We start from the raw sequence: 15,490 nt of genomic DNA, 5'->3' as shown, positions 1-15,490 counted from the left end.
CTTTCTACTTGGCTGCTGACAAAATCCTGCATGTTTCAATGATGCTTTCATGTGCAGGGATCCCCAGGTCTAAATTCTCACCTGTAACAATTCGCTTTCCACCGATATCTAAAGCTGGTGTGAGCCTAGGTGCGACTCAGCATGATTTTGGCCAGATGTATTGGGCTCATTTTTAGTTTGCAGGTTTTGGGAACGCACCTTACAGTACAGAGTCTAGAACTGTGGTTCCCAACGTGGGGCACGCCCCACAGGGTGGCAATTTGATTTTAAAGGGGGGCAATTAGAGAATGTGTTATTAACAGTGGATGGCCTTTTAGGCGTTCTCTATGTGAATATGAGTTCACTTTTTCAATAATAAGAATTATATGTTGGGGGGGGGTGCTTCAGGATTCTAGAGATGCTTAGGTGGGGCATGGCCAAAAAAAGGTTAGGAACCACTGGTCTAGAATCTCTGTTCATTCTGCCCTATGGCTAGAAATGGTAAGAAAACACTGTTTTCCAAGGAAGCTGTGCAGTATTACTGTTATCTTCAAAGAATTCAATGATAAACTTCCAAGTAATCCTCATGCTACACATAGTTATCTGAAAAGTAATCTGTGTATAGCCTACACTAGTTTTAGACAGCCCAAGATCACTTTACGTATGTATGGCTTTGAGTCAAAAGGAACTTAGGATTTCCCACAAGATAGTACATCCCACCATAGTACTGGACGCCATCTTGACAGCAATTTGCTTTTTAAAAAAACTTCTGCACCACAAGAAGCTGGTGGGAGGAGGTATCCAACCTTGAGATCCACTGCTTTTTCTCCCTGTGTTCTGAAAAGGCTAACAAAACAGGCTTTCTGAGAACAATAGTAACAATTTACTTTCTACCTTTGCAGTGACCCAAATTAATACAATGGAAGCTCGGGTTGCAGATGTAATCCGTGACGGAGGCATGTCCACAACCCGCAGCGTTCGTAACCTGCAGCGCCGTGTCTGCGCACGTGTGTGACGCGATTTGGTGCTTCTGGGCATGTGCAAGCAGTGAAACCCGAAAGTAACCCTTTCTGGTACTTCCGGGTTTCCCGCGGTCTGTAACTGGAAAACGCGTAACCTGAAGCGTCTGTAACCCGAGGTATCACTGTATTTTTCTGCTCATCTGCTTAACAGGCAGCTGAAGAAGCAAGCATTACTCAATCTTAGGGCTGGTCCCTATGGAGAGGCAAATTTATATAGCTCATTTCAGCTATTCTTGTTACCATAGCATGCATATGGTGCTACACTTTATTTCTGAAAAAAGCAACCAATACAGTTGTTTGGACACACTCTGCCTCTCCCTTGACACACACAGAGACACACAGAGACAATGCAGAAATGAATAATTTTTTCAAACATTATCTTTACTATGTGTCTGGCAGTAATTTTGAATACCAAGACATAGTTGCATAACAGGTCTGCCACGGAACTTGTGTAGAGTAAAATCAGCTTCAATATGAAGCTGTTGGATATCATTCCCTCAGCTTTTTACATGCTAAATATCTTCAGCAAGTGTGCATTTAAAACATAGGCATGGATGCAATAAAAATCTGTAAGTAATGCTGCATGTGAAACATAATTAATTTTTTTAAAAATCCCATCGATTACAACTGTATTTCTCTATTGGTTAATTTAAAAATGGGACAAAATCATGCAGAACATTAATTCTAAATACCTTAATGACAACACAAATAATAATAATAAATGCAACAGTGTTTGCTGGGGGGGGGGAGAAATCAATTAACTCAATGCCACCTCAAATAATGTTAAGTACTCAGTATTATTTTGATTCAACAGGGGTAAAATCCTCACTTTTGGGGTGTCAGGTATGCCACTTTAGGCTGGTGTTTTCTTGCTTATCCCAGCACCATGTGCTACAGGTTCCGAATAAACCAAGGACCAGACTAGATGGGAACAGACAAATCGCATTTGTTCGCGTGCCTGTTCATGCATAAAGAGACAGGGAGAGGAGGGTAGGGTCTTTTTTAAACAGCAAAAGTTGGGGGTAGCCTCTCTTCCCACCCACCCCCACCCTCCTTTGTCACCTCTCCAAGTTTTGTTGCTCTATGCACCGTTTCCCCGGCTCAGCTCCAATACCAGAAGTGAGCCAGACAAGGGGGGGGGGGGAGCAATGAAGCACAACTGAGAAGGCTGCCACATTTCAGCTCTCCTCAGTCACATGTGGTTTTTGTTATAAAAATTAGACACTCCACACTATTATACGTGAATGGGGTGGCCATGTAAATTAACAAAAGCGACTGTCCCCAATCGCATCTAGCCTTTCCGTAACCAGTCATCAACACAACTGCTCTTCTGCGGGTCCTATTTAGTTTTCACAGGGAAAGGTCTTCTCGGTGGAATCTACCCCATATTCAGAAAGAAAAATGGCTGCTTAAAGTACCCTTGGAAGCACAGCAACAGCATCAGCAAACACTGGTGCTGCTTGCAAGGATTCAAAATAAGCTGTCTGATCCAAGAGAACACAAACATCCATGCCCCCCCCCCACTTTAAAAAAAGAGAGCAAAATTATGATACATACACACAAACTGACATTTGTACAGGTTACTGACATATTCCTGTTTCAAAAAATGGCATCAGTAGTAATGAAATGTCACAGGAGTTGCTATGCTGTGTTCATCTTTGATAATGAATTTTGCATATTTGTAAAAAAATATAATGAAAATTTAACCACCCGTTCAAAAATAAAAACACCCAAATTCATTGTTTGCTTTATGGGAAGAGGTGCACAGGCAGGGTGTCCCGTCCGTAAGGGCTGGCCCAGTCATTACAGTAAATGGCTGATCTACATGCACAGTTGTTTACGTGTGTGAATCCATTAAAATGCAGGAGGACCCATGGGTGCAGGGTGCACATACAAAGACCCTGGAATGGGCAAACCCTTTTCTTGTACCAACCCTATTTTGCACTGCTGTTACATCATTAAGCCATGTGCAGGGCTTATTTCAAAACATTTAACGCCAGTCACCGGGGACGAGGGGAGTGGGGAATACTACATATATTTAAGCATCAGGCAACAACAATGGCTATTTCCAGCCCAACTGCACTGGGCAAGCTGAAAGTTTAGAATATTGTTAATACACAAGAGAACTCATGCAGTTTGGTAAAGTTTTGTCGTAATTTTCACAGTTGCAGTTCTCTCTAGTCTCATTGCACTTTTGATAAGAAGGTGTTGGGGGGAAGAGAGTCTTGACTGAAGTTATTCTGAGTAAGAGCTTGAGCTGGCCGTCTTCTTTTTTTTCTTTTTGCCATGTTTCTTGTGCTTCTTCCGTTTTTTTGTTTTATCCTTTAAGAAAATGTAAAATATCATGAACGGTCACAGGATACTGCAGTCGATTCACTCAGATATAGGCCCCGACTAAGCATATGTGTTTTCAAAGGAAGGATTAACCAAAGCTATTCTGAAATTAAACCAAATAGAGAGTAACACCTACTATGCAAAACAGTGTTTGAGGCCCCAGTGTCAAACCTGGGCATATCAAATAAGCTGGAGAAAAATCTAGCTAAAAATCCAGGCGATGTTGTTTGGAAACCTTTTGCCAAGCAAGCACAGTTGGCAGCACTGTCTTTAATGGTCTGATTCAATGCAAATTCATTGTTTAGGTCCTTATTTCTGTGCCATATACAAAGTCAGGATAAGTAGGATATAAAGCAATGCAGCCAGTCAGGTGATTGCCACCCTCAGCTCATTTGGGAGAAAGGGGAGGGATGTAAATTTAATAAATCAATAAATAAAATTCTGCTCTCATTTATGCCAAAATGCTTACGTCAGAGAAACTCCAGGAGGAGTTTGTGCCAACACATATTTATGCAAGTCTTAAATTTAAAATCAGTTTTTGTTGGAGGTTATTTGATAAGCAGGAAAATGCTTACATTTTTCTCTTTTTCTTCACTGGTTTTCTTCTTTTTTGCTGGTACCTATGTGGAGAGGAGCAGAGTAATATTTTCAAATATGCTGAAATACACATACAACAGCAAAATACCAATATTGTCTAGTACTGCTGTGGAGAAATAACATTTCCTGTTCTCTCAAATATGCAGAAATCTTCATTTTTCCAACTATAAAGTATGCTATTCTGTACACAGCTTCACAATTCTTACTTTTTTCAGGTATGGTGTGTGTGTGTGGCAATTAAAAAGCATCCACAGAGGCCCATACTAGGAACATCCAGATGGGAAGGATGTCCTGCTCATATGATTTATTCATTCACATTCACCTGGAATGGCACATATGACAAAATAGCTCCCATATCTCTGAAGGGACAAGTTGAACAGGATGTTTATTTGCTGAATTCATTTGTTATTACATTAGCTTTTGGCTTTATAGGCATACCAACCTCCTCTGTGTGCTCTGATTCTGATGAGGACTCTGTTGATAACATGCCATCCCCACGATCTGCTTTTTTCCTTTTCCTTTCAAGGCTTTTGGTATCCTATGAAAGATAAAAGCCACATTTTGTGTACTGAACAATCAGAGGAATATACAGTGGTACCTCGGGTTACAAACACTTTGGGTTACAAACACTTTGGGTTACAGACTCCGCTAACCCGGAAGCAGTACCTTGGGTTAAGAACTTTACCTCAGGATGAGAACAGAAATCGCGCACTGCAGCACGGCGGCAGCAGAAGCCCCCATTAGCTAAAGTGGTACCTCAGGTTAAGAACAGTTTCAGGTTAAGAACAGACCTCTGCAACGAATTAAGTTCATAACCAGAGGTACCACTGTATTACGAACAACTGGCTTAAAATTCATTTGAACATTTATTCAAGGGCAACGAGACTTTAACCTAAAAATTAAAAGTTAAAACCTGAGAGGACAAAATGCATTCATGTATTCATAGCAGTGACCAGAGGAGAAATGACCACTGGGAGGAGCGCAGAGAGAAGAAGCGCCATAGTGCATCTGCAGCAGCACAACTGGACACCTTTGTCTGCCCCAGCTGCAACAAAACATGTCTCTTCCATATCGGTCTACAGCCCCAGGAGGAGCTGCAACCTTCTAACAGCTTGGCTTCACCCCCAGAGGTACATTCCTCTATTGTCTCCTGAGACAGACAGATGCTAGGCAGTATAAGAAACCTGAAAGTTGCTTTATACAAATAAAGGTGCATAATAACTAGCCATTTTGATAAGTAATGGCAGAAATTCACTGACGAGAAGTGAGAATTGCACCACAATTTTCAGAAAAAGCCCAGCCCATTAGGACGCTCATTGACATTCACGGTTCAGAAAAGTTTGCCCTGTTTGTCAAAGTCTTATTTCCAAAAGCGAAAGAAGCACTTATGAAAATCTGGATAATCAAATTCCAGCTGACAAGTGCTCTGAATAGAGACACTGAGCTTCTACATGAACCCTAAGTCTTGAGGTAGTTGTTGTTGTTTTACAATTTATGAAAGTATTTTACCTTTTCTCTTTCATAGTCTTCCTTTGCCCTTTTATTTTTTAAGCTGTCCTAAATAAAGAGATGAAAAGTAGTTATGGTATAAAAGATAGCCCTTGTGCTGTCAGTGGTTATAAAATCAATGCTACCTGAAGTCTAAACATTTCCTATGATGAGAAATATGACTCTTGCACAGTTAACAATTTATTGGTACTCTGGAAGATGGATGTTCATAACAAAGCTTCCAGTCATGTAGAAACAGCTGCTGTATTATTCTTACAGTACGGGGGGGGGGGGGGTAAGGCTGTTCTTAGTTGGTCAGCAACTACATTTGCCAGTAGGTGAATCTAGACAAAAGGACAGAAGGGAACGGCACACTCCCTGTGACATGCTATCACACACCCACGACGTGCCACCCACCCACCCACTTCTAACTGATCTTGGAAATATCACTCTGGAAAACAAAAGCAGGGATATTAAGATACTGCATCTGATGAAGCGGAATAAAGTCCATAATTTTCTTTTATTTTTTGCCACCATGAACTATTTGTCTTTAAGGTGCCATGAGATTCTACGAAGTTTTAAGGTATCTTCAGTAGCAATGTGTATGGTGGGGCAGTAGGATCTCCCACCAATCCGCTTCTCTTGCCAGTGCCACCACATGGCACCATCTTCACTGCTACTCCACCCCAGCATCATCCAGGTTAACAGTAGCAACACCACCAAGTGCTGGGTGGGCGGCTCTGTACCACTACTCACACCGCTACTGGGTATCTTAGGAAAATGTCAAGGTGACTAATACAATAGGACACTTTACCTTGCCGTCCGAGTCAGAATCTGAACTAGAGTTTTCAGATGATTTCCGTGAGGAGCGGTGCTTCTTCTTTCTTCTCTTTTTCCCTTGTTTCTTATCCTAGCCACAAATATTTTAAGAAAACGGTTTGATTTTGTTCACGGCAAATCTTTATCTAAGCATTGCGCTTGGAACATTTGGGCATCGGCTGTATTGCTACACAAGGACGGCTGAAGCTTACACAGGCAACCTGCTTTTTAGTCATCAAGATTAAATCCAACAGCTTTCATTGTCCAGCCAAACACTACAGTTCTTGCCTCGTTGACTCAAGTTTAAACATCCAGAAGGTCATTAGCATAATCTTTCAGTGAAAAATTAAAAGGGCAGATGCAGCCCATAAAAGTACACTGATAGCTGCATAAACACCTGTTTAAAAATGAGTTCAATGGGGATTTGCTCCCAGATAAGTGGATATAATATTGTATCGACAGTATCAGTACAAAAAGATACATATTCAGCTCAGACTAACTTGAACTATTAATGTACTAATTATTGCAGCTCAGCTAGTTTGGATCCTGTTTTTCTTACTTTGCAAAACCTTGAAGGGTTCTGCTGGAACCCTTACCAGATACTTTCCCCAGCACAGTGATTTGATGTTTTGTCTACTAATGCTAATCATTTTATTGTTGTTCTGGCTGCTGGTTTTTTTTTATATTTAGTTGGATCACTTGTCTCTGGAAACCATGGAGTGGATTGGTCTCGGTTTCCATTCAGAGTGCTTAAGCTTTTAAAACTCCCTTGATGCCTTTTTGCATTTCTCTTTGTTGAACAACAACACTGAATGCATTGTTTTGGCCAAGGGCTTGCTTTGTACATCACAATTCTACTCTGTGACAAGCCAAACTGAGGCCAGAACTACACTTTGCGTGTTCATCTTGTGTACCAGGGTGCATGAGGAGGAGGTGATCTGCAACAAAGAAGCTGGAAGCAGAGGAGAGGGTGCCTACCCCTCAACATCTTTCCACTAAGATTCCTCCAACCTACTTTTCACACAGCTGGGTAGCGATATCCACATTTCTATCTTATACAGGACTGGAACCTAGGTTAGGGGGGGAAGGCAGGTTGCAGGAGACAAACAGCAGGTGGAGAAAGGTAAACACCCACTCCAGTAATTGCCTTCTCTTCTGCAAATTACCCCACCTGATGCTACTTTGCAGACAAGAAGCAGTCACTGGGGCTTTAATACATGAGATGGCTGCCTAATACACAGTTTTGGCCTGCACAGTGTTAATAAGGACACAGCCTTTTAAGCTTTTGCAGCACTCTATCTTGCCATCTTCAGAAGAACAATGCATGCTAAACATTTAATCCTGCAATGATGCTTAGAGCTCATTACATTTAGGCACACCAATACTTTAAGGGCCATCAACAACTTAATCAATGCACATTTTCATCTCTTCCACACACAGAAGGTTCATTTTTGCTGGCTGTTTATTTAACAGCCTGTTTCTGCTCTTCCATGTAAAAATAACATAAGTAGTTTTGAATTGGGAAAAAAGCAAGAAGTCTCTTACACCCACATGCTAAACACAATAGTCATTCCCTTTGAAGGAGCGCCACAGGCTTTTTACTGACTTTATTGAGCTGTAGCTCCCTCTCACCACCTCTGATGGGCGAGTTTGCAAAGCCTCTACCATGTTATCTAGTTGAGATGAGCTTGGAGAAGAGTACGGAAGGACTTGGCAGAGTCAATAGAAGACCCTCCCCAAAGATGAGAGCCTTTACATGGATGAAACAGATGAGATCTACTTCTGAATAATGGCTGGGAGCCCACAACCTATGCATGGCAACAACTGAGCTTCTCCCTCTTAACAGCAGCCTAACCCGAAATTCAGGAGCCTGTTAAGTAGCCTGACTAATTCCTTTCCTATGGGCATGGTTATCTGTAGGTTTTCATTAACAGATTGGACTACATTTTCCTTCCGCTGTTCAAATGTGCAAGGGCCTGCAATATAGCATAGGCTTCCGTGTGAGGGAGGGGAAGGGAAAGAGGCAAAATTATTGATTTTCTCCTTTCGACTGCAGCCCCCACTCCCATTCCTTCAATGTAGTTCCAGATGGTCTGGAGCAGGTTTCCAGGGGGCTGCAGGAGAAATGGTCAGAAATCCTTCCACCACCCAGTCACTTGTACCAGCAGGAGCATCCCATATGTAGTATCCCATGTACAAGAACTCAATCCAAGCCAATGTACTTAGGATGAGGGTGTAGAAGACTTGAAAAAAAACACCTGTTCCTAACAAGGTTGCCTTCCTCCTGATCAAAACGACACACACTGGAGTTTTTATTTTCCCCTACATTCGAATGCAAACATATCAAAATAATTGAGATGAAAAGGGGGAACTGGCACAATTTCACAGAATGGGACAGTTTCAGTTAACAGCATTCTTACCTCATCTTCAAAATCAGAAGAACTACTGGAAGAATCAGAGCTTGATGAGGAAGAGGAAGATGGAGACAACTTGACCAAAGACAACAAAACGTAAATTTGTGAGATGCAGAATTTGTTAGATAAATACAAAAATGAACAGCCCAAGAAGATGGCCCCTACAATTACTCTCTTGACTACTAAACACTGATATTAGGATACATTCTTTAACTAAAGATGCATCATTTGGGTTTAAAGCCAAGATGAGGTATTAACAACACATAAACAGCCTTCAAAAACATTTTTTCCCTTTAAACCAGCTTTCCTGTACAATGGAACTCCAGATACTGTTGGACAAATGCCCATAATCCCCAGCCAGCAAAGCTAATTGTCAGGGGTGATGAGATAGGTATATGATCTAAAAACACCTGGGGACTCAAGGTTGGAGAAGAATGCCTTGCACATGTTTACTTAACTCCCTTAAGTTAAAATGTTTATCAACTTGTACATTGGGGAAAAACACCCTGAAATCTTTGCTCACCCTACTGGATTTCTTCTTCTCCTTTTTCTTCTTCTAAAAGGAAATAAATAATCTAGAATTAGTATGTCAATGCGTGTGTGTCACCAATGAAGTTAGGGTTCTACATTCAGTGATGTGTTCTTTGGTAGGAGTTGCACTGCCGCACTGCCAAACAGCAAAGGCTATTCAAAGATCCAGACCCCATTGCCCTTGCATAAATATGCTAAAGCTGTTTTACCTCTTTCTTCCTTGAAGTGCTCTCACTTCCACTTAACAATTTCTCCCGATGTTTTTCGAGTTCTTTTTTCCAGTTCTGAAAAAAACCAAAAACATTGGAAGTAATCAGTTGTAATTTCACGCAGAGCAGGCAGTCAGCTTCTCCCTTCAACAAATAAGCATCTACTCAAAGCCATGGATACGCGAAGGCTATTGATGGGGAATTTGCAGTGAAAGCTGTGTTAAGATTGTTGCTGGAACATCTGGGACATTTATTGTGGTTGAAACTTCCACGGAGCAGGGTCTGCTCGATAAAGTGGTCTCGAGTCCATGAACGCGTAGGCCACAATACATTTGTTAAGGTGCAACCCTAGATGCCTCTGTTCAGGCGTAAGTCTCATTTAGTTCACTGGGACTTACAGGTATAGGGTACCCACATACCTGAGTGGAAGTCCTAATGGACTCAGCAGGACTTATGCCTGAGTAGATGTGCACAGAATTGCACTCTTAGTCTTTGAGATGCCACAAGAATCTTTGTCATTTAAAATGGTATAGTATGTCGGGCCTTGAATATTTTTTTTAAAAAACCCCCCACAAATATTATAAAACCCCCCACAAATATGATAAAAAAGAAGCATAACAAAATAGTAAAACCTTAAAAAACCCCTAACTAACCATAAAGCAACAAAAATAACCAGCATTTTCTCTTAACAATATCAACAATACTAGCATTATATTATTAAAGGGGTTGGGGCAGTCTGGAGCATATTCAGCCTTTCTCTCTCCTGAATATTTTTCTTTAAAAGTTGCTCTCACAAACTTTTAAAGCTATATTATTAAGAACTTGGAGAAAGTTACATAGCGTTCCACCCATCCTAAGAAATGTTGAACATCTAAATCCCTTGGTGTCACTAATAAGTCTTCATTCTCCAAAAGGTCATTATTCTAGTGTAAAAAAACAAGGCTTTGTCCTCACATACTGGGCTACAGCGGCTGTTCCTAGGAATGCGTACCTATAAGTGCTATGTCTGTTAACCTCCCTTTGCTCTTCCCTTTCTCCTTGGTTTTTAAGGCTTCTGGCAAGAATTTTATGTTTGCTGGTAGTGATCGCTCCTTCGTGGGCACTATGTTCCCGTAGCACAATGGTTCCTAATAGCTTTGTCAGAGTTATCTGAATACATTTCAAAGGTATTTCAAGGTCTGACAGAGCTTTCCATTTTAGCTCTTGCTGAGCAGAACAATCTGCAGTTTTCACAGTGGAAGCTTGCAAAATGGAGGCCTTACAAATTAGATGTTATCATTTCCTGGGGAGGGGGAAACAGCATTTAGCAATAATATTGGATTGGCAAGGGATGAGATAAGCAATAGTTCCTATCACTCTGCTACAGTTTTAAAGTAATACAGTAAAAGGGCAGGCAGATGGCTGGGGTGGGATAACAAGACAATTTCATTATGCTTCTGAGAGTAGAGCAGGAGAAAAAAAATCTTAAGTAATCTATCTACATAAAGTTAAAGCAATAACAAACCTCATTCATCCTTTCTTCAAATTCTGCTAAGGCTTTGGAACCCTTCTTCTTCTTTTCTAGTTGTTCTTTTACTTCTTCCCTTTAACGCAAACAAAACAATATAAAGCCCTGATTTATTAAAATCTTCAAGGCAGCCAGTTGTAAATTCACCATATCTGATACAACAGGCTTGGACCCTAGTTAAGTTAACTTAAGGAAGTTGATGACCCCTGAAAATCTTCTCCAGAAGGTAGTGTTGGTGGGGAGGAAATCCTGAAAAAATATGGGATGGGGCACTGTGAATGGCAGGAGGGAGGTGGCCATGGGAAAGTTACCTTTCATGAATTTCCTTTTGTTAACTTACGTTATGACCCAAGCTATCTATCTATCTATCTATCTATCATCTATCCATCTATCTAGTCTGGGCAACTGCCTTCAAGCCAAAACCTACTGAGGCTACTTAGATCATACACCCCAAACTCTGCCCTCCAGATGTTTTGGGACTACAATTCCCATCATCCCTGACCACTGGTTCTGTTAGCCAGGGATGATGGGAGTTGTAGTTCCGAGACATCAGGAGGGCAGAGTTTGGGGATGTATGACTTAGATGCAAGTAATTATTCCGTGGGATTCACTTGGCCTATTATTGGCTGCACTGGCATGTGATAATAAACTATACTTTGTCCCTGCTCCTCTTTTGGTACGACCACAATAAGGAGCTTGGGAGCATTTGCTTCTAACTTCAACTAACTGTAGTTAGTTGTTATGTCTGAACCAAAACAAACTGTGATTACTCTAAACTTTAGTCTGTCTGAAAAAGTCGTTTTCGTAGTTAACATACTTGAATTGTTTGGATACACCATAGTTAAAACCAACATAACACTTGGCTATGGTTAAGAGTTACATGCAAACCAGGTGATGGCCTTCGGAACTGAAGTCCCATTCTCCTTCACAACAAAAGGGCTCTGGAAAAGGAGGAAAGTCATTATGGCCATACATACCATGTTGGTCTTGGTCTGTTCAAATAGTCTTGTATGGTAGGTCCTGAAGATGGAGCAGGACCTCGTGATCTAGCCATCGCTATGGGATTCATATAAGCCTGAAAGATTACAAAGCGATAAATTCAAAGTCATTCCACTTTGCTGACATTAAAATAGCACCCCAACCTCCTATTTATAGAGAGAAATGAAAGCATTTTTAAATTAAACAACAACAGTCTTCTTCAGGCAGCTAGCAGATTCTTAGAAGACAAGTGCACAGACTTCCTTATGGGTTGATTTTGCTGTTTTGTCTTTTGTGACAAAATTATGAGGGGGGGACCAATGCTTTATTTTCCAAGTCCAGCTGCTCTCTGACTATCAAAGAGTGTTGATTTTTAAATGGAACACATAACAAGCACTAAATAGTCATTCATTTTGCCTTTTCTCTCTGTAGTCTCATTTTCCGGCAGAAGCTGTGTACACTCAGCCTCTGGAAATCATTCTGTTCAAGAAACACTGGCACACAACCAAGGCTGTAGAAATTAGTGATAATATTTATAGCCTGGGCAAATTTTAAGAGCACCATACAACTCAGTAGCACTGAACATTTGGCCCACAGAAGTCCCTTATTTATCCTCACATCATGGAAAGGTTCTAACTTGCTTTGGGCTACTGAAGGACAGAGTGGCTTGGTTCAGACATAACCTAGTTTTATTCTCTGCCCCCTGCAATGCTCCATTCTCCTCTCCCCTTCCCTTTTCTTTTCACTCTTGCCCCATAAGTCAATACTTGAAGGGCTTTTAAAACCAGTTTCACATTATATCCAAACCAGAAAACTGTGATTGAAGGAACCCTGTAAGTATTTAATTATGGTGCAAAAGAGAAGGAGAAGGGATGAGGAAGTGTTCTGACACAAAGCTAGTTCTGAGTTTGGTTTACAACAAGAATGGACAGGTTTCAAGCTTGCAGGATCTACTGGATCATGCCTCAACAACAGAACATCTGCTTTGCACGCAAAAGGTCCCAAGTTTAATCCCTGGCATCTCCAGGCTGGGCAGAGAGAGACTCTTGTCTGAAACCTGGAGAGTCACTGCCGATCAGTGTAGACAAGACTGAGCAACATGGACCAAAGGTCTGAATTGGAATAACACAGCTTCCTAGGATTTCTACTTCGTTTTTTGCTAGCCCCTCGAGTGCCACCAACTGGATCCTGGTACAAAAGACCTTTCACTAAGAATTAAAAAATTCTGAGCCAGCCCAAGAATTGATTTTGAGTACCAGAACAAAAATAACCCTGAAACTTTCTTTATTTCAGCAATATAATTTTGAGTTACCTCAGCAGCAGGTATTTCCTCTTCGCCATTTTCTGTTTTAAGTTTTACAGCCCCAATGACCATAAGGCAGACTACTGCATGGACAAGCCCTTCCAGTGGTTCTCAACCTGTGGGTCCCCAGATGTTGTTGGACCACAACTCCCATCATCCCTCATCTTTAGCCTTGCTAGCTAGGGGTGATGGGACTTGCAGTCCCAAAACACCTGGGGACCCACAGGTTGAGAAAGGCTGCCAGAGTTTTTGCATTTGGACAGTGCCTAACTTGTACAAAATTAGAAATCAATTGAGATTGCCATGTTCTTACTATGCCACAAATTACATATATAGCTTTAACACAGCCCATAAGGGATAATAAATAAATACATACATAAATAAATAAATAAATAAATAATATCATGAGCACAAATAATAAAAAATGCACAGTAAAGAGGATGTCTGGAAGGGGCCTTAGTTACTCGTATCTAACAACTTCTAGAGGTCTGTACAAGTAAGGCCCCCTCCAGACATTCTCTTTACTGTGCATTTATTCTTATTTGTGCTCATGATGATACCCTACTTTCAACATTCTTTGCATATGCAATAGCTTTGGGGTAGACATAATGCTTCATTTCCAAATAGCGCAACTCCCTTGCTTCCTGTTGAAATCCTGTAATTTTTTTATACCACTAGTGTTCCAGTGTGTTTGTTGCCTGCTTTTGTTGCACTATAGTGCAAGAGTGCTTCTCCAGATGGTAATAAAGCAGTAACGGTGGGGAAGCATTTCCAAACAGCTAATGAAGTGGAATGATGTGCTGACGGTCTTGTATAAATCCCACACACATAAACCTTATTGTGTCAATGACAGGTTTCAGAATACTGTACACCTGCAAAAAAACCAAAACAAAACAAAAAAAACAACCCTGGAGGGGGCCTTTCAGCATCAAATCTCAGAAAGAAACCTGAGCTTGCTTACAGCTATCTGCCTTTACCCAACAAAGGAATTCTATTTAGCAGAGATCACTAAAACCTCCTTCCTCCCCAGGCACTTCAGAACATTTCTATGCTAATGCACAAAGTGCAACCGTTCACATTTCCAATCTGTGCTAATAGCAATGAATGGCCTTGGTTCAGCTTGAATACAATTATTATTTTTTTGCTTAGGACAGCTGCAGATATCATTTAGTCACTCCTGCTTTGCCTTTAGGTTTACTTGGCCAGCCTCAAAACATCAAAACCCTATACCCATATGGTGAAAAAACACACCAAAGAAAGCACCGGAATTACGTATTCAAACAGGATCACAAAAGTGGAAGTGTAAACATCAGAGGGACTAGGAAACAGGGTCGCAATCCTTACGCAAAGTCGCAAAATGCCCCGTACGGTTAAGTTCCTGCCACATTGCAATTAGATCTGCACGCCCAACAGATCCCCTGTCTGCCACCTGCTACTTGCAGGAGGAAATCATGTTTTTTTAACCTACGTACTTCAGAGACACTCCAAGTCCAATGGGGCGCAGAAGGGTCCCACGATCCCCATTAGGGTATAAATAAATATATATTTTAATGACCGCCTCCCCATCCCGGATTCCCCAACCGGGGGGTGGAGAAAGAAAGACCTGCCGTGTGCATGTCTGGCACAGTCCATCCCAACATCAGGTCCCCGTCCCCCCAAATAAACTTCTTAGGTGATCGCCAAACCATAACAACCTGCCTCCCCTCCGCCCTGCACCCCAAGTCTTTGACTCCCGGGTCCAGCATCCCCACCCAGTCCAGGAGGAGCCGCCGTGGGGCCTCCTTCCAGAGTCTCGCCGCCCCCCAGAGGCCTCCCCTCCAGCGCGGCGCGACTTACTCACCACCCGGTTATCCCTTTTGCCCATGGCGTGCAAAAAAACCTGCGGCGCCCGGCGCCCGGTCAGAACCGCACCGGCCTAGCTGAGCTCCCTTTCTCCGCTACCCGTCAAGTTGTTGGTTTTTTTTCTCTTAACCATCGAAACGCTACCGAGCATGCTCAGTGGCACTCCGAGCATGCTCAGTGGCAGGCCTCGAAGCGCCCTTGCCCTTCCTTCCTTGCCCACACTCGGGAGTCGGGTTGCAAAAGCGCGCTGCTGGGAATGGGTGGACGAGTTCGGCGCGTCTGAATGAGGGACTTGGGAGGCTCGCGGGTCGCGGTGCAGCAGGAATTGCTCGCCCGCTTGCACTTGTGAGCAAAGACCGATTCTGCAAGCGAAAACAGCAGTCTGGTTTGAAAAGGGGTAAAGGTGCATAAAGAGAGCCTCAGATTTAGGCAGGGTCAGGCTGCGTCACATTTACCTTTCGTCAGAA

The 15,490-nt window shown here is 42.1% G+C and overlaps 1 protein-coding gene across 1 annotated transcript; it reads right to left on the bottom strand.

Annotated features, from left to right (window-relative positions):
- Positions 1-1,361: 1,361 nt before the first annotated feature.
- FAM133B (family with sequence similarity 133 member B) lies at positions 1,362-15,181 on the bottom strand. Its single transcript, XM_081164040.1, has 11 exons — positions 15,022-15,181; positions 11,878-11,975; positions 10,898-10,976; positions 9,394-9,468; positions 9,177-9,209; positions 8,660-8,728; positions 6,235-6,330; positions 5,442-5,489; positions 4,375-4,470; positions 3,911-3,955; positions 1,362-3,323 (listed from the first exon to the last, which is right to left on the bottom strand). The coding sequence occupies exons 1-11, from the start codon at positions 15,043-15,045 to the stop codon at positions 3,237-3,239; spliced, it is 750 nt and encodes a 249-aa protein (XP_081020166.1). The 5' UTR covers positions 15,046-15,181; the 3' UTR covers positions 1,362-3,236.
- Positions 15,182-15,490: the final 309 nt, after the last annotated feature.

Source organism: Podarcis bocagei, assembly GCF_964188305.1.
Source record: "Podarcis bocagei genome assembly, chromosome: 12".
NCBI lineage: Eukaryota > Metazoa > Chordata > Lepidosauria > Squamata > Lacertidae > Podarcis > Podarcis bocagei.
The sequence above is the reverse complement of the archived record's forward strand: the minus strand, read 5'-3'. Positions and strand labels throughout refer to the sequence as shown.

Bases quoted from the DNA above. Each gene is read 5' to 3' on its own strand.
- FAM133B (XM_081164040.1), bottom strand. From the start codon at position 15,045: ATGGGCAAAAGGGATAACCGGGTG. The intron at 9,469-10,897 runs GTTTGTTATTGC...GGTTTTTTTCAG, and splicing joins TTGAAGAAAGGATGAATGAG to AACTGGAAAAAAGAACTCGA. The intron at 8,729-9,176 runs GTGAGCAAAGAT...TCTTTGGTCAAG, and splicing joins AGAAGAAGAAATCCAGTAGG to TTGTCTCCATCTTCCTCTTC.